The sequence below is a fragment of the Exserohilum turcica genome (assembly GCF_000359705.1).
Source record: "Exserohilum turcica Et28A unplaced genomic scaffold SETTUscaffold_11, whole genome shotgun sequence".
NCBI classification, from domain to species: domain Eukaryota; kingdom Fungi; phylum Ascomycota; class Dothideomycetes; order Pleosporales; family Pleosporaceae; genus Exserohilum; species Exserohilum turcicum.
Window position 1 is genome coordinate 351,759 of NW_007359926.1, and position 17,984 is coordinate 369,742.

Below are 17,984 nucleotides of genomic sequence, written 5' to 3' on the forward strand. Positions count from 1 at the left end.
CGACAAAAGCAGGAGCGGCAGCGTCAATATATCGCTTCTGGTGGGGTGCTCCGGGTCCAACAGGCTCAGCAGATCATTGCAGAGGCAGAAAGGGTGGTGATGGGGGGTGACCAGAACCAGACTGGCGAGCGACGTCAGCGCGCGCCGCCAACGTGCACGAAGTGCCACGTTCAAGGACATACTCGGACTTCATGTAAAGCTAGATAAAGAATAATATCTTTTAATTTAATTTAATTTTATTAAGTTGCTGTAGAGCAATTGAGTAGAGCGTCGCGTCAGGTTTGGTGGGGTGGGCCACTTACTGATGTGGGCCGCTTACTGATAAAACACGTTATCTTGGTTGACGCGTCAATCCGTCGGATATGTCTTGGTGTTGTGGTCCGGTGGCTAAGGAATAAGTAAAATGGAAGATAAGTATTGCTTTTTTGTCGGGAGACTCAGTGTCTGTGGACCCTGGAAAGGGAGTGCGAAACCCGGGCTCAGACAGTGACGTTACAACTGAAGGGACCTGCAAAGAGCAACTCGTGACAATGAGCAAAAAGTGCAAGATGTTGCCAGAAAAAGCGCCCTGCACAATTGTACCGATGGCGCATGCAGTGGCAGGTTCGGCGTATCAAGTCTCGGATTGCGGCTCGCGTGCCACCCGACGATGACAGCGACAGTGCTCAACTCCAACGGTGACAATCCGGGGAGAGTATTGCGGCTGAAACAGCTCCAATAGCAATAACAACATCCGTCGCGAAGCCGGCGCCCCGTGGCGTTATGCAGGTTTCCGCACTGACGCCCCCCGTAAGACGTTGCACTACGTTATTCACAGTCGATGGCACGGCACAGCTGATCGTAAGCAGGGCTCACGGCAGAAACACAATGAACAAATTACCTCCAATTGGAAAGCTACATAAAAAAAATAGGTATTAAGAAGATTAAGAGCTCACTCCTGAACGTTGTCTAAAGTGGAATTTGTACAGCCCTCGAAAAGATTATGCACGTAGCGCATGGACAGGGGTTAAATTTACAGGCCCGAGTCGATCTGGTTGACAAAGTTGTCTGCTGTGTAAGCAGCCCACTTGTCGCACTGGTCAAACACATCCTCATCAAAGTCTTGTTGGCGAATGTCTTCTGGGCGTTCCAGAATCTGCATGAACAGGCCACCGCTGACGTGCCACGCGAGATGGCAGTGGAGTGGCCAGACTCCAGGGTTGTCCTGCGTGAACTGCATCACCATGTACGATGGCTCAATCACTCCGCTGACATTGCGCGCGTTGGTCATCTGGTGCACGTCGCGGCGGATCGTGTTCTCTGGGTTGATGATCGTGCCGTCCCAAGCGCCGTAGCCCTCAGCAAGGACGTGGAAGTCGTGGCCGTGAAGATGCATCGGGTGGCCACCAACCATGGCGTTGTTCACAAGGTGGATGCGGACGTTCTTTGCGCCAGGGAACTGGTACACGTTTGCCTCAGGTGGGAATGTGTTTCCGCCCTTCTTGGCAATGAGAAGCGTCGGGTCGTTGTAATCGCCACGGTAAGTGCTGTTGTTGAGGAACCAGATGAAGTTTGTGCCATTGGAGCGGAAATCAAAGTTGACGACTTCGGTGTGGTCGGGCTCCTCCAGCGGGATCTTGCACAGAGGCTTGCTCAGGTCAAGCGCGTCATTCTTGCACTGCTCCAGTTGATCCTGAGTAACGTCTGAGACGGAGGTCGGGATTGAGTCGGTGTCGGCGTCCTCGTAGTACACGGCTGCAAGGGCGTTTGGTGAGACTCCATCGTCAAGCGTGCAGCGGAATCCCTGCGCGAGTTGAGAGCGCATCCAGTACGAGTCTCCGGGCTTGCCAACTGCCTCGATGATGACGTCCGAGCGCTGGCCAACTGCGAGGGTTACAACATTTGTCGTGTATGGCTCAATCGGGACGAAATCAACAGCGATGACCTTCATGACGTGCCCGTCAATGCTAAACTTCTGGATGCCTTCGGCACCCATGTTGGCGAGACGAAGCAGGTGCTTCTTGCCAGATTGAAACTGGAACTTGGAGACACCGGCATTGGGCACGCAAGGCAGAGTAGTATTGGCGCAAGGGAAGTTCATGCGGCCGTTGATCAGGTTGTTGTTTGAAGGAGGGAACCTTCCTGCCATGACTCTTTCGACCAAAGAGTAGTAATCAGCGTGATACCAGTCCTCGAGGATGACTGGGCCGACGTCGATGTCATACTCTTCATACTTGGGACCGTGGATAACCATGGGGCCGTGAGCACCACCAGAGTACTGCGCGCTGTAGTGGCCTGTCCAAGTTAGTGTGTGACTCGACAAGAATATGGTGTATCAACTTACTGTGATACCAAGAGGTTCCAAAGCGATCGGCGCGGAACAACATCTCCGAGTAGCCACCGTTGGGTGTGATAGGGCACTGGGCCACTGCAGGGACACCGTCATACCAACTGGTGTTTTGTTGGAAAAGACCGTGAGCGTGGAGTGTGGTGCCTTCGTCTGTAAGGTCGTTGGTGACCCTCCACAGAATCCAATCACCCCTATTAAGTCAGCAGAAGCACAAAAAAAAGAGCGCTGTTTTGCACTCACCAGTTGGCCTCAATGAGAGGTCCCGGGAATTGACCATTGACAGTCAAACCATTCCTGGTCACGCCATCTGGCGCAATGGTCTGATAGGCGAGGTGGAGATCATAAGTCCTGGTTACGCCAGTGTCGGGCATAGTAGGGCAGAAACGATCTCCCACAGGAGTACTCGTAGGGCCAGGGGGGTGGATAGCCGAACCATTGTAAGACATGGTAGGATAAGGAGGCATATTAGTAGGGCGAGTCATGCCCGAAGAGACCGTGGCATTAGGGAAAACACCGCTGTAAGATGGCGGAGCTGGGCCGCCTGTAGGGCCGGCTGGGTACGAAGGATACGAGTGGATTGGGTGACCACCTGGAAGGCCGTTAGGTGGAAGAGGAGGGTTGTCAATCAGTCCCCAATGCGAGTTTCCGCATTGCTCGGTACTCGGAAGAGAGGGGATGAGATGATTGACGCCATTTGGAACCCATCCCGGTGCCTGGTAGGCGTCTTTGGCCGGACCTCCATACGAGTAAGGAGTCGGTGGCTGTGGAGGAGGGTAGACTTCGCCGTTTTCAGGTGTTCCTGGCCATTCGAATGGAAGGGGCACATCGTTGTACTCGTTGTAGTACAGCCCACCGTGCCCGTGGGCGTTGGTGGTCGGCCTAGCAGTGGCGTACTCAGTGACGGTGACAGTCGCCGCCGCACCGCATTCCGAGGCGTGGTAGAGTTCAGAAGGAGTGGCTCTGGCGTAGACAGAAGAAATCGATGCCGTAGCGGCAAGGTAATGACTGTAGGTGACCATGGTGTATTAAGGAATGAAGGACAACACAATAGGGTTCGAACACGCCCTGTGAGCGACCGGGAAAAGGAACGAATGACTGGGTTGAAAAGCAACTGGCCGTCTTCAAAATGTCAAGGCAGATGGCATATATAAATGATCATCACTGAACCGTGCTCTACGGCCAACCACAATGTGCTTGTTCGACAGTGGATCCAGGTATACGCCTAAGCGAGGGGCAAGGCCGAAAGACGGTAGACACGAGACACTCCATCGTGTGTAGTTACCTGAAGAGGCGAATTCGAGATTGGACAAGGCGTGAATCTTCCCCATGTGGGTCTCAGGTACGAATCGCGTGGATGCAGCGACCTGTCCGAGGTTGCTTTGCGAGATGGAATTCGACGCCACACTGCGCCATTCAGGCGCTCCCGCCCTATCCGGCACACTAAGAGAGCCATTCGATACCGACACTACGTCTAGTGGTAGAAGATCTGCACTAAGTTTATCAGTGGCTTCGCGTACCGTTGTATATGTCGTGACAAGAAACCTTCGGTATCTAGTGCCGGCGCGTGGCGCAACTGCGTGCAGCGTGCCTGGAACCGGGCAGGCATGTACGCGGCAGCACTAGGTAATAATCAGAAAGAATCTAACCAGCCATGGTTGCGGACATTGCTTTTGGGGAGCCGACAGGCGCGGCTCGTAGCATGGCGGGGTCTGTGTGTCGAGGTTGAGGCTCAGCGACAAGATGTGATGCGTCTTGTGATGGAAGCGGGGTACTTAGCTCTGAGCCATCACACACTCGCAGTGTGTGTGGACAGGTCTCACAACGGTAACCCGCAAACCGCAAGCGAAGACAGGTATGCTTTTTGATTATGCGGAGGGGCAGAAGCGAGATGGCGCAAGGAAAGAAGCAATCCATCGGCTGGTCGTGTTTGAGATGTAAAAATAAGCTTTGGCTAGCGACGCACGGGGCGATCAGAATAGGGGTCAGTGCCGACTAGCCAGAATCGTCTGCCAGGCACCGCCATTGCTACACCAAGTCGTCGACGTCAATATCCACTGTGGACCAGCGCTGCCAAGGTGCGGAAGTGGCTAGGTGAACTAGCCATGCGTTCTCCATGCTTTTTCTTCGGCCGCCGGCTCTTTGGAAGCCTCGTAGCAGGCGTAATGGCGTTCTCGAATAGCCCCCTGCATTGGGCACATTACTCGGGATACTTAGCGTGTGACCTGTTTGCATGAGAGCTGATGCTGCCGCGCCACCGCAGCCTGGCCTAATGTTCTGGGCTCGCTGTATATCTTGGTGGGCTGAGCCCAAAAAGACTTTGTATCTCATAGCCTCTAGGCGCCAAGGCTTGTCTCGACAATGTCAGAATGTCAGCCCAGGTTGCAACACTTTGCACCCAACAAGCACCAAGGTGCTTTTCATCGCTGAGTCTGGAGCGTAGCGCCATGTTCAGTCCTGCAATCAGTCTTGCCAATAAACTTCGGCTCGCCGCTCGGGACAAGTGTGTGTGTGCTCTCGTATGTTGCTGATGGGCATCGTGATCGCTAACCCAACATGCTGCGAATTCAGGGTCCGACCTGCGCTGTCGTTGCGAGCCATAACCGCTGACATTGCAGCCCATAGCATAGCCAGTGATCGCCAGATTGCATCAGGCGCCCTTACTGACACTCGTTTATGCATGTCAATAACGAAGAAGAGCGTCGCCCTGGGTTCGCAGGGCAGTTGAACCGCGCGGCATGATGTTCAGCTGCATCAGCATGGTACGCCTAACGGAAGCTACAGCAGCCACAAGACCTCTGAAAAAGGGGGCAGGCAGGACAGAGTGTCTTGAATCAGCGGCAGAGCATAGTTAGCAAACCTGGGATAATCTGATCACGTCTTACACATCACACGCCATAGCCACGGCCATAAGTCCTCGAGAGGCTGCTGGTGGAAATGGCTTTGACACACGACCTATCTTGGCCTGATCATCACACTACCTGCGCCCGCCTTCCTCACACTTGTCGTGAATAGGGGTATTGGGCCTGCTCCCGTTGCTTCGTGAAAGCCACAGTAGTGTCACCCACTGGACAATCGGATCAGGCGCGTCATATGTTTTTGCATTCGATGCAGGGGGTTTCGCTTTGGTGTTTGGGCGGGATGGTTCGGAAGGTATTTTGTACCAGAAGAGCGTTGCGAGATCGCAGAGTGAGTGATGGGATGGTATCGAGAACCGTTTCGAAGGTACCGTGGTGACAGTGCCTGTGGGATCTATCAATTACTGATCACATTGCAGACCTGGCACACCTTGATCAACATACCGTCAAAAGACTCTCAAGTCTAGTATTATGGTCACAAAGGACCTCATGAGACCGAGGATCGATCTACACTCCCTTGTCGTTGCGGGTAGGAGGCCGGAGAGGCTCTTACAGGAGCCTTTGACTTGCAACTTGTCCCATAGAGCGCATCAGCATTCTACCACGCCACTACTCGTCAATATCGAGGTCATGCCGATTGACCCAGTTTCCCGGAGTGATTTGGCTGAAGTGTGAGGCCACGGTAATTGCAGACGAAGATCTCTGAGCAAAGTGCTCGACGGAAATTATACATGCTGCGCCTTGAACGATGAATGGGACCGTCTTTGACATGGAGAAGACGCTATCGGTAGGCGAAAGACCAAGAGTTATTGGAAAAGTCCCAAGCTAATTGCCAAGATAGATGAACGGTGGAGACCTTACGTAGGTCAATGTCTTAGCGAAGTTGGGGGTACAAGGTCTGACCAAGAGCTTTGAAGATGGCAGAAAACTGTGACAGCAGTCGTCATGTCGCTTTCACAATTATGCAGCCCTCTCGGAGCCCCGGAAACTCGGTCAAAACACTATGATGGCCGGGCCTTTTCGTTCTTCAGGCATATACTTGCGGTTGAAGCAGTGTTTTGACGCCCAGAATAGGGCATGGCATGGTCTTGCATAATGACAAGAAACAATCAAGGCCGGGCAATGGTGGTAAATGTGTGTGGGACAGCGGTAACCCTTGTCGGTTCATCTGCCGCGACACTGGATGCTAGGCTACTTAACCGTGCTATTTAGCCGCTTTGTGGTGTTTTGGAGCGCATGCTCGAGTCGCTGTTGTCCTTGAGCGCTACCGAGGGATCCACATCCATGAAGCGATCGCACAGAAGGTGTTTCGGTTTACTCCACCACAATGTTCCGACGAGGCGCGCGCCGAATGAGCGTTCCTCGGATACTGACGGCGAACATGGCCTGCCGTCTACCTTCTGACAGGGCTGGCAAGGCCAGGAAACACGCTGGGGAGTTGAGTTTGGGGGGGTTCTATACGCCGGGAAACAAAACACCGAAAGGCGTGTTCGTGGGGTGGCCGTGTTGGAGAAGGGCTCTCCCGTTCCCAGGGCGCCACCACAGTTGACCCGCAATGCATTCCATCGCGCAGTGCGGTAAGATTGCATAGGGCGCTGCCCCTGACTAGATGCAGGCGCTCAAGGCTATGGCGACGTCGTTATCGGCAAGAAGGAAGATGACGGCGCGGTCGAGGCAGAGCGAGGGCGGGCTGCTCATCCGACATTGCGCCTTGCAGGGCGCCGGGCGGCCCTCAAGTCATTGTCGTCTCCGGCAAGTGCACTTAGTGGGCTGCAGGTATGGCATCCGCCGAGGCTGTAGTGGAATGGATCGTGTTGCTGGACAGGATGTGCTCCCGCGATGCACGAAAGGATCCCCCCACGCGCCCCTGCAATGCCAAGCCAATGTCGCCAATGCCAGCGTCCTGTCTCAGCCCGCGCGCTAGGCCCGATTCGGCGCTGACAGCCGGCACCAGTCGCCGCCTAGAAACGGTCGCCCTGCGCTCGCCAACTGCAACTCCACCCACCGGCCTGGCTTTGATGTGCCCAAGGCCTGCTTGCGGCATAGCCGCCGTTCCTCTGTCCATGCCGCCGCCTCAAACACACTGCCTCCCTGCGGCACCTTCGATATCACACGCCGGGCACGCGAAACGGCTAACCATGCACACGGCTCCAACCGTTGCCCTGCGAGAGAGGCTCCCCCTCCAACGACAATATAAGTCGTCCAGCCCTCCCTTGGGTGGAACGGCAACGCAGCTGCGCTGGACATTCCTTCTTTGCAAGTCATCGTCATTCATTCGTCTCTTCTTTCTTTGTTTTCCGTCTTTCGTTCGTCACTTGCTTGACCCAACACTCATTCCCACGCCGACAAGACCGACACCACTACCCCACATCGCCCTGCACACCATGAAGACCGTAGCAACTCTCGCCGCCCTGGCCGCCCTGGCCAACGCCCACGCCACTTGGCAGCAGCTCTGGCAGAACGGAAAGGATCTGGAGAGCACCTGTGCTAGGCTGCCCACCACCAACAGCCCCGTCGAGGACTACACCAGCAACGCCCTTCAGTGTATGTCTGCCGTGTATCTTGCCCCCTTCCATACTCACATGTCCCATAGGCAATGTCAGCCCTTCCCCTGCCAAGGGCAAGTGCGCCTTCGCAGCTGGTGACGAAGTTACTATCGAGATGCACCAGCAACAAAACGACCGCAACTGCGAGAACCAGGCCATTGGCGGTGCCCACTGGGGACCTGTTCTCGCCTACATGTCCAAGGTCGAAGATTCCGCATCTGCTGATGGTTCCAGCGAGTTCTTCAAGGTCTACGAGAACACGTGGGCCAAGAACCCCAAGGCGTCTCAGGGAGACGAAGACTTCTGGGGTACCAAGGACCTCAACTACAACTGTAAGTCTGTCATAGCACTATCCTCTACACTACTGACGCAAGCATAGGCGGAAAGCTCAGCTTCAAGATTCCAGAGGGCCTTGCCGCTGGTGACTACCTCCTCCGTGCCGAGGCTATTGCTCTTCACGCCGCCAGCTCTGCCGGTGGTGCTCAGCACTACATGACCTGCTACCAGCTCACCGTTACCGGCAGCGGAACCCTCGTGCCCAAGGGTGTCAAGTTCCCTGAGGCCTACACCAAGACTGGCCCTGGTCTCGGCTTCTCCATCCACGCCAACCTCGACTCCTACCCCGCCCCCGGCCCTAAGCTCATTGCTGGCGGTACTGAGGCTAAGCCTCAGCTACTGACCTTTGGCAAGATTGCTGGTGTCCCAGATGCCACAGCCCCTGCTGGTGACGAGACCCCTGCTGGTGACGAGACTCCTGCTTCAAGCGTTGCTTCTGTTATCGCTTCTTCCACCCCTGTCGCTTCCAGCGCTGTCGTCGAGGCCAAGCCTTCTTCCGCTGCCCATTCCGCTGCCCCTGCTGAGGCTACCCCCACTCCTGTGGTTGTTCCCCCCTACTCTGTCGGCAACAGCACTTCGTCTATCATTCCCGGCACCGTTTCCTCCAGCCCCGTTGCCGCCCCTACGACCATGATGACCACCGTCCGCCCGTCTCCTACTGCTTCGCCTTCTTGCCCCGTCAAGGAATACTACCAGTGTGGTGGTATAAACTACAGGGGCTCCACCCAATGCGCCGAGGGCCTTGAGTGCAAGCAGTGGAACCCCTATTACTTCCAGTGCCTCAAGCCTGATGCCAACCAGCCAGGTCCCAGCAAGGGCCCCCAGCCCACCCAGCCTTCTCAGCCCGCTGCTTCCTACGAGGCTGATCTGCCATCTCCTGCCGCGCCCAAGCCCTCTGCTGAACCCTCTTCAGTAACCCCTGAGGCTGCTAAGCCCAGCCAGCCCGCCACTAATTCCTCTACGCCTGCCGAGGGTGCCGGCGAGAAGAAGTACACTCTCGAGACCTTCATTACCTTCCTCGAGAAGGAGGCTGGTAGCGCTTCTGCTGCTAAGATCCGCCGTATGATTGAGGCCCTCATGTAAGCGACATTTGCATTACATATTTGCATGCTTGTACATATACTTCCTCTAGAAGGAGAACTTTTATTCTTGTAGCCATATTGCTGATTACTATTCTCGAATGACGATTCTTGTTCACACCTTGCCACACTTGATTTGCATCCAATTCTTGATTTTTCGTCATTTGTCATGTTCCACTTGGTTAGGCGTAATTCATAGTAGGGGGTAGTGTTTTGTTTTCTCTGGGACAATGAACTCGAGGGTTCTGGTTTTTGTGCGAGCTGTTTCAAAGATGCAGTCAAGGCACAGACGTTTGGCGTTACAGCTCTAGCTGCAGATTGTGGTCGAGTTGTTCGTCATGTGTCTCTGAAGTTGTACTGCGGTTATTGATACAGATCAAGGATAAAATATGATGAAACAGAACATTCGGAACACAGGGAGTAAAGGAAAAACGTATACATACTGGTCACTCCAAAGGCATACAGTGTTGTGGCCCAGCCTGATGAGGCATGGCGCCTTGGCATCAGACCTGTACTTGACCCAGAGATGGTGGTCACCACCACCATGCCTGTTCTTTATATCTGTTCCCACCACATTTTTGTTATATTTTGGAGTTGGGCATTGCGCCGTTGCATACAGCATTATCAAGCATGATCCCAGTTTGCAGAACCATGTATGGAACAGAACACAGCAAAAGTTTGTTCACAGAAAGCCAAAGGTAAAGATCTTTGATTCTAAAACCCCAGCCACACACTTCGCCTTCAGTAAACCCCCCCCTTTCCACAGTTTTATATGGCACCTTCTAAGACTTGGAGGTGTGTGCCATAACGAAAAGACTCGGCACGCCAACGACAAACCTCTATTACGCCTCCCCTCCGAGTCTCTTCACGTAGTGAGTAGCTTTAGACGCCAAACTTCTCGGCCAACTTCTGGGTAAACTTCAAGTTCTGGATCTGCCTCTTCCTGGGGACAGGGGGGCTGTTGGGGATCAAATGGGAGCAGTCAGTGAATTTGACATGCTCGTTACCGATCGTAGACAGGCGGCCAAAAGCTTCAACAAACGCTTTATTCCATGCGTAGGCGTCACTGGCGAACTCCGCGAACGCGTCTTTAGTCTGTTGCAAAGGGGTCAGTAAGGTTCTCAAAAGAAAAAAAAAGAGACAAATGCTAAACATGAAGGGGGGGAGAACGTACCTGAGGAGCTTTTGTCATAAGACGGTCGCTCTGGAGACTGTGGGGTGCAGTTCCGGCAATCGTCTCCTGGTAATACCTCATGTCGTCAATATAGGGCGTAGAATCCAGTGCGACGACTCCTAGGGATGGGATGTCGAACTCCTGAAAAGCAGCGCTGTGGATTCCTAGGAGCGCTACGACATCCCTGGGTGAAAGGCCGTGTTTATCGAAGGCAACCAAGATCTTGTTGACCGAGTCTCTGCTCGAAGGCACACTAAAGCGTTCCGCTGGCTGCGAGTGGTCGTGTCTTCCAACCAAGGCCCTAACCCTGGGGCCAAGCGGGCACGAGGCAATGGCCAGGGCAGCGCCGAACTGAATGGCATCGGCCGCACTGACGCTGAATCGCTTCTTCAAATCCACAACCAGTTCGCAAGTCTCCTGAAGACCCTGGTTCTCAGGATGGGTGCGCTCATCACTGAGGGCTAAGCTGCCGTCACACCCATTGTTGATGCAATCATGAAACGCTGCGCGAATTATTTTGTGGGCGGATCTAGAGCAACCGCTGAATTTGGGCTTGAGATAATTTACAACGTCTTTCCAGACAGGAGGACAGGCATCATATCGCGGCGCGAGCTCTTCGGCTAAGATGGGTGTTGCTGCCAGCACAGCGAGGAGGGGGATTGGTGAAAAACGCATTTTGAATGGATTGGAAGGATGACGGGTTCGAGTAGTCTGTACCCTTGATACTTTTTTCAAGTGATTATGAGGATGAGATGGCCAAGACCTAACGAAAGGAGGAAGAGGAAGAGGAGGAGGATGAGAAGATGGTAGTGGTGGTGAGGGTGAGGAGAGAAGAAAAAAAAGCACAACTTGAGGGACGAAACGGGCTCAAGATATCTTTGACAGAAGACGGTGGAGGGCGAATTAAAAAAAGAAATCGACAAAGTTTTTGCATGTCTTTGCCCATCGGGAAAACCGAAACGCAAAATTAAGCAACAATATCAACTTCGCAAAGGATAAAATACAGTTGCGCGTAAGCCCTAGCATGCTTCTTTACTACTTGTCGTCAAGTGACTGCAGTGGCAAGCCAGAAGAGTTGATGTAAGACGGCAGCACGTAGCAAGCAGAAGCAGCAGCACGACCGTAATCCTGCCAATGGGCGGCCTCGCATTGCTAACGAGAGCTCGGAAATTGCGTAGTAAAGTTCAATATTTGGCAGGTAGACAGCGTTCGCCCAGCTGCAAGGTTCACCTCCCCCCTCCTCCTCCTTCTCATCTACGATCTATGCGAGCCGTGTCCGGACCCCACATCCCCCCCCCTAGGACCGTTGTATACACCCCGAACGCTTATCACCATATTCCCAGGGCGAAATTTCCCAGTCGACAGACACGGGGCCGTGCATGTGTACCGTGCAGTGAGAAAAAAAACGGCAGGGCAAAGCGCCCAGTGTGCTGAGTAAAAGGTCGAGTGTGAGAGGGTGGAGCATTACCTCGCGGGAAAGTTTTACTAGTGCTACTTAGCGTAACTTTTACTCTGCCAAATCTCACGGCTTATTCATCCGCCACCCTGGGCGCTTACATCATGGACATGGGTGCATGCATCGTCTCAGGGCACAGGGTTAGCAGCACCATGGGTAGTTATTAATACATCTTGTTGGAAAGAAAATCTCGTACATACAGTTTCGGCGCCTCAGGCTCCCCCTCTCTTGGCCAACCAAAGAGACGGGTTGAAAACAGGGGGGGAAAGGGGGAACTGTGCTTGCATGGGCGGTAATAACAATAACAATAACAATAACAATAACAATAACAATAGCAATAACAATTACTGCAGCAATAGCAGCAATAGTACCAGCAGCACCAAGCACCAAGCACCAAGCAAACAAGCGTTCGCATCTGGACGCGGGGACCCGGAGGTGCTCACCCCTCGCTGAGAATGGGACTGTTTGCGCTGCTTACATACGTACGTGCCGTTTTCTTGTGCGCCCGGACATGTCATCGTACGGCATCAGAACACTATGGCTACTGACACGTAGGAGGGGGCATGTGCTGCCGCAACGGCTATGGTTCCTTTGCAGAGACAGTGCCTGTGTCTCTTTCTCTCCTTCTTTCCCTTTCCTTCTTCTCGTTCTTCATCTTGAAGCAAACATGTAACAGGTCCAGGCATGTACCTGCGTACGATGGAATGCTTCTTTTGCAGTCTTCTTCTCTGGGTTTACCTCGCAGCACCATACTCATTCACTGTCGACTAGGTCCGATGTGATGCAGGTCAATCTTCGCCACCAGAACCACCACACGAGCACGACTACAGCAGGCTCGATTGGCGCATGGTCCCATGCGCGGCTGCTGATCGAAGTCGAATCAAGCTTCTCGTTGCGCGCAAGTGGCGTTTGTAGGATCAATCAGTTGGCTACATCTGCTCTGCTTCAGAAGAACCAGCGTGTATTGAGTATGTGTTGAGGATCTTTGCCTGTGTGGGGTAGGTGTCGCTGGGATGATTTACGGGGGAATCCAAAACTAGTAGGGTACATTACCCGGAACGAGGCAGGGTCTGCAGTGAGATTAGTTACACTGGCGGAGGGATTGTCGACGTGACTACAGTTTGTGGGAAGGACTTGCTTGCGATCTACAAGGCGCAGGTGAGCATGTACAGTGCCCGTGTAGCCTTGGGGCGTCTTGTTGAGGAGCACCGTGCATGTTATTGATATGGGCCACTATGTCTGCGGTGGGGTGACTTGTGTTCATGCACCGGAAACAAGAGGCGAGTTCAAGGCCGTGCAATTCTTGGGAACGGGAGATAGGAGAGCTGAAAGCCGTGAGAACTGGCTGGACGTGACGGCACGCGGATATGGGATCCCGCGTTGTATGCCCCTAGTAAGTACGTCATGCAACTAACCTTGGGTGCAGAGGCTATGCCTATCCAGGAAACAAGATCAATGTAATTACCATGTTGGGATCCTACAAAAGATATGCCACGAGCTAGAGTGCGGGAAGAGTTGTTCAGCTGTACTTTGCTACCAGCAGTCAGGCACAAGTCCGCGGCGGCTCAATCTCAATGACTAGACCCTCGCCGTCAGCTTGCTCACGTACCTCCTTTGCTTTTGCTCCGGCTCACCGTCATCTCGACCGGTGGGAATATCCATCCAATACCTATGTCTAGGTTTTTACTTGGGCGAATACGGCTGTCAGGCCCACATTTCTAGACCGAGGACTTCTGGAACCGATCACTTCCCGCATTTATCGTCAAGTAGTCTGGATAATCCGAGCCCCTTGATGTCGTCTTGGCGTCTGACATGTTTTGCTCACTAGGCTACTTTTGTTGTTGAGTTTACTATTGCAGCTTTAATGATTCAAAGATCAGCACAATAGTCCGTGTAGGAATGCCTGGGGATTCTGCGAGGATGCCCAATGACAGCTATCAGGATGGGTTACTTTGCTTCGCCACCCGACGGTGGTAGATGACCATGCTGTGAACACACTCACGATGCGGTCATATCCGCCTGATCAAGCCACACTACGTGTCTTCCGTTGAATGGCTTGGTTTCTCCGAAGCAGAAAATGAACGCCTCTTTAGGTTAATTGAGTCGCTGGCAGCACAATCGCGATACTGATCACAACTCCACAGTCGGAGGAGACTCAGCCTTAGCTGCTTATGTCTTCTCTTGTGCACTGCATAATGTAGTCCAGAAAACCCGGTGGCTCAATCGTAGTGATTATCGTCATTGATCGCAAGCAGCCAGTCAGATATGTTTTGATTGTCCTTTCGAACGTCCCATGCAAGCTGCACGCGATCCTGATATTGCCTTCCGGTCGTAATGCGTGTCCACCGGTCTTCAAGTGCGACGAGCTGCAGATACTTCAGCTGTGGACATGTTTTGACAGCATCCAATGTAAGACACCATTTGCTCGTTACCAGGCGAATGTTGGAAACGACAATGTGTCGTAGCGATGACGAGTGGGCGCGGATGAGTTCGATTAGATCTTTTCCATGCGCTGCGCAGTTTACAAGCTCAAATTTTTCGAGATACGATAGTCGACAGGAAGCGGCCAAACATGTTACCGTGGCGCAGCTGTACTGGGACAACCTGTCGATGCGATCTAAACTCAAGGTCAAGTTCTTCAGCTTGGGTGCGGCGGCGATGAAGCCACAAATTCTGTTGGTCCAGCCATCCGGGCGTGGTGCGCCATATCCGGTAATGATGGATAGCGTGAGAGACTGGAGGTTGGAGAAGCACAGCTGCAGCGCTTGGAGTTGCGGACCTAGATGGAACGCTACGAATGACACATCCGCCTGTTTGTAAAATATCCTGCGGCGTTTTCTTCTGGCCATGCTGAACTCGTCCAACTTGACCCTGCTGTGGGTTATAGCATGCGTGACGGCTTCAAAGCACCTGCTTCGAAATACATGGTCGGCTTCCGCACCTAGCTCCCATACAGAGGGCGCGGACGTCTTCGCACTGAAGCTGACGCTTTTCAGCCGAGGCAAATTTTTCAAAACTCTGGTAAGCCCATCGTACAGCCGTGTTGGATGCTCGTTCTTCATCACGTAGTCAAATGTCGTTGCCTCGTCGAAGATGTGCTTGTCTTTGATTCCCGATGTTCTGGGGAACCGTTTCGGGGGAGGGAAGCGACCCACGCGCTTTATGGTGTTTAATATTTCGTATTCTTCTTGGTTCAGTAGCCGGATGTGGAGAATCTTAACAGCCTCGCGGAAACCTTGATGGCTCGACACCTTGATGAGGCGGTCCAATGAAGACGGACCGAGAGTAGTGCTTTGCTCAGAGAAGGCGAGCCAAACAAATTTTGTATGGACGAGATGGTGTAACCGCCGTGAAGTCAGACGGAGGGTTTGGTGTTCTGATAGACTGAGATGAGCAGCAATCATGTCAAAGAGCTCAACTGGAAGGCTCTCCATGGGCGACGTCATGATAAAGAACGTAGATGGTGAGGACATAGACTGTGTCTATGTATTTTGTGATTAAGTCATTCTAGCTGTGGCTTGGAGATGGCAGTGCAGGGACGTGATGATGTTGACATTCGAAGGTGTGGTAAGGTGGTTAGGTGGCGGATAGGGCGGTACTTGCAATCAGCTAATGCCGAGAACACACTAGCAGCACCACTGCCATTGGATGTAATCATCAATCAGATAATATCAACTATATAATTCCTTTCTAGGCATAGCTATACAATGTGTGAATCATTGACCATGGGTCACAGGATATCCGTTTGGGGCAGTGTGTATTTTTATTTTTATTTTGAATATCTTGATTAGAGACGCGAAAAAGTTACATGCTATGTAAGATGGACAATTAGGGATTCTGAGTATAGGTTTTACATGCTCAAATAGAACTACTCAAAGGTGAAATTGTTCGCGAATTGCTCTTCACAATCCAAATACTGCTACCAGCGGCCCAAAGGCGATCGACTGCGTGACTGCCAGTAAAGGTGCACGAGCCAACAAGCTTTGCCTAAAGAATCGTGGCAGAGTGAACCCCGCGGAAGAGACGGCGACCGGCGAGCGACCTCACCTGCGACTCTTCCCACGCTCCTTGCGAGTGTACACCACCGTCGCCCCTGTTTATCTACTGCACTACTTGCTTTATTCTGGACACACTCGCTCCACTACGGCCAGCTCAAGACGCTGCTAGCGGCTGCACAAGGCCTTTTTTTTTCAGCTCATCGCGGCACGACGCAGCCTTTGCACGGCGTCGACGATATCCACCGCACGTCTGCAAGCTTCTTCATTCCTAGCCATGGATTCGATGCGCAGCCTGAACACGTCGCTCCCCAAGACGAGGCGACAGCCCGACGTGCACCAGTCGTTCCGGACGGCGGCACTCAACGTCACCAACCTGTACAAGTCGGCGCTTGCCGACCTCGACAGGGCCCGCTCCGACGGCTACCAGGAGGCTCTGGACGACCTGCTGGCCTTCCTGGACAAGGAGAACATGGGGGCGGGCGGCGGCGAGGGAGGCCGGATACGGCAGTGGGCAACCGAGCGCCTGGATGGATCTCTGCCCAAGCAGTCGGGCAGCGAGAGCGACGAGGAGTACCTGGACGACAAGCGCGCCCGCAGCTCCTCTCCCATCATGGAGCGAAACCTCGGCCTCGACGACGCACGCACTCTCGAACCAGCTGCGGAAGCCGGGCACCGCTGCGACTCTGCACCGCCGCCGGTGCACATGGAAGCCATGACGACCGAAGCCGAGCTGTCACCCTTGCACCACGTTTTCCAGTTCTCCGCACCCCAGGCCTTCCCCTCGGGCCCGACAGCAGACAATAACAACAACAACAACAGCAACAACAACGCAATCGACATGTCGGCCTCGGCCCGCCACGCCTTCTCCAGCCCTCGCCGCTCGTCGAACCGCCCCGCCCCGCGAAACCTCCAGCGCTCTGCGGCGCAAAACCTCTTCCAGCTGGGCAATGGCGCAGGGCAGAAGCGGCGGCTCATGAACGACTTCTTCAACGTGGACGGTTTCAACGACGGGCGAGACGGCTCTTCGGGCGGACCCAAGCGCGGGCGCATGTCGTGAGAGGGCAGCTCAGGGAAACTCGAGGGCATACCATCGAAACACGATTTGCGACAAGAAGAGCAGCAGCTCGACGACTCACGAATCACGACTATTTGCATCATACCCCAGACGGCGCAGTGGGCTTGTTGATCATTCTATGCATTGGGTGGGGCAGGCTTAATAGACGCATTCTCTGGTGTTCATTACTTTTCCGGGCAATATACCTTTTTTCGTTTGGTGAGCGATGGCCATGTTAGGTAGCTGGTTGGTGGGGCTTTGTGGAAACGAGAAGCTGGTGGGCTGTCAATACGAGTCCTTTCTTTTCATCCGTTCAATCCATCTCGTCATAGATATTCTGTACAGGACTGGACTGTTATACATGTGTGTGTGTGTGCGTGCGTGCGTGTGAATGCGTGACGATGCATGTCCAACGCCTGCTCACGTGACGCCTAGGAAAACCACCGATAGACGCCCAATGCCACCATGACAGCGCTCGTGCCTGTGATGGCCAGGTGTCTGCTGCGCACGCCAAAGAAGCTCTTGCTGGCGCGGATGGCAGCTTCATTGGCGCGAATCTGCGAGTGGCCTGAGGCGTAGGTGAAGGCGCCGAGCCCAAGAAAGGTTGCGCTGCCTGCATGTTCTCGTCAGTCCTGGGGCCGCCGTGGGCGAAGAAGCGGGCGGGCATACCGACGACGCGGCAGGGCGTGCAGTCGTCCAAGTGCGCGTGGTCCTGCTGTTGCGACATGTCTGCGCCGAATATAAATATCCAAGTATGCGAGTGGACGTGACACGGCGGGCGGCCGCCCCCCCCCCGCCAAACAAGCCCACGAGCGCGGGCGGCCGTCTCCCGTCCTCGCACGCGTCTCTCGCCCACCATGAGCGCCATTGACGCTCTCTACATGTTTGACGAGCACAAGTAGCCCCGCCCTCTCTGCCCTCTCTGTCCGCCCGCCTCTCGTGCCCCGCGGCTAACTCGTCCTCCAGCACGCCTCTCCTGGAGCACGTCTACGTCAACCGCCCCCCGCCCTCGAGCATCCTCCTCCCGCTCTATCTCGCCCACGCCGACCCCCGCCCGCCGCTCCTCTACCTGCCCAACACAAACCCGCCGACGCTGCTGTACTCCATCATACAAGACCAGCTGCTGTTCCTCTGCCCTTCGTCTGCCGACACGGATC

At 54.0% G+C, this 17,984-nt stretch overlaps 8 protein-coding genes across 8 annotated transcripts; 3 read left to right on the plus strand and 5 right to left on the minus strand.

Moving 5' to 3' along the window:
• Positions 1-1,012: 1,012 nt before the first annotated feature.
• Positions 1,013-2,775, minus strand: SETTUDRAFT_103216 (uncharacterized protein; the record flags this gene model as incomplete). The annotated part of the gene is made up of 3 exons (XM_008023812.1): positions 1,013-2,274; positions 2,324-2,520; positions 2,570-2,775. The coding sequence occupies 3 exons, from the start codon at positions 2,773-2,775 to the stop codon at positions 1,013-1,015; spliced, it is 1,665 nt and encodes a 554-aa protein (XP_008022003.1).
• Positions 2,776-7,372: 4,597 nt separating this feature from the next.
• On the plus strand, positions 7,373-9,149 carry SETTUDRAFT_45371 (carbohydrate-binding module family 1 protein; the record flags this gene model as incomplete). Its single annotated transcript, XM_008023729.1, has 3 exons — positions 7,373-7,728; positions 7,778-8,062; positions 8,110-9,149. The coding sequence occupies exons 1-3, from the start codon at positions 7,569-7,571 to the stop codon at positions 9,147-9,149; spliced, it is 1,485 nt and encodes a 494-aa protein (XP_008021920.1). The 5' UTR covers positions 7,373-7,568.
• Positions 9,150-10,027: 878 nt separating this feature from the next.
• Positions 10,028-10,994, minus strand: SETTUDRAFT_158705 (uncharacterized protein; the record flags this gene model as incomplete). The annotated part of the gene is made up of 2 exons (XM_008023813.1): positions 10,028-10,240; positions 10,320-10,994. 2 exons carry the CDS (start codon positions 10,992-10,994, stop codon positions 10,028-10,030), a joined length of 888 nt encoding a protein of 295 aa, XP_008022004.1.
• A 1,069-nt stretch (positions 10,995-12,063) lies between these two features.
• SETTUDRAFT_167039 (uncharacterized protein) lies at positions 12,064-12,557 on the minus strand. The gene has a single exon (XM_008023814.1). It carries the CDS (start codon positions 12,524-12,526, stop codon positions 12,356-12,358), a length of 171 nt encoding a protein of 56 aa, XP_008022005.1. The 5' UTR covers positions 12,527-12,557; the 3' UTR covers positions 12,064-12,355.
• Positions 12,558-13,994: 1,437 nt separating this feature from the next.
• On the minus strand, positions 13,995-15,221 carry SETTUDRAFT_182620 (uncharacterized protein; the record flags this gene model as incomplete). Its single annotated transcript, XM_008023815.1, has 1 exon — positions 13,995-15,221. The coding sequence occupies one exon, from the start codon at positions 15,219-15,221 to the stop codon at positions 13,995-13,997; it is 1,227 nt and encodes a 408-aa protein (XP_008022006.1).
• Positions 15,222-16,047: 826 nt separating this feature from the next.
• On the plus strand, positions 16,048-16,830 carry SETTUDRAFT_36731 (uncharacterized protein; the record flags this gene model as incomplete). Its single annotated transcript, XM_008023681.1, has 1 exon — positions 16,048-16,830. One exon carries the CDS (start codon positions 16,048-16,050, stop codon positions 16,828-16,830), a length of 783 nt encoding a protein of 260 aa, XP_008021872.1.
• Positions 16,831-17,258: 428 nt separating this feature from the next.
• SETTUDRAFT_103441 (uncharacterized protein) lies at positions 17,259-17,554 on the minus strand (the record flags this gene model as incomplete). Its single annotated transcript, XM_008023816.1, has 2 exons — positions 17,259-17,440; positions 17,497-17,554. 2 exons carry the CDS (start codon positions 17,552-17,554, stop codon positions 17,259-17,261), a joined length of 240 nt encoding a protein of 79 aa, XP_008022007.1.
• Positions 17,555-17,684: 130 nt separating this feature from the next.
• Positions 17,685-17,967, plus strand: SETTUDRAFT_25363 (uncharacterized protein; the record flags this gene model as incomplete). The annotated part of the gene is made up of 2 exons (XM_008023625.1): positions 17,685-17,725; positions 17,794-17,967. Coding segments are annotated over 2 exons (215 nt in total), but the record flags the coding sequence as incomplete, so codon positions are not given.
• Positions 17,968-17,984: the final 17 nt, after the last annotated feature.

Bases quoted from the DNA above. Each gene is read 5' to 3' on its own strand.
- SETTUDRAFT_167039 (XM_008023814.1), bottom strand. From the start codon at position 12,526: ATGGTGCTGCGAGGTAAACCCAGAGAAGAAGACTGCAAAAGAAGCATT.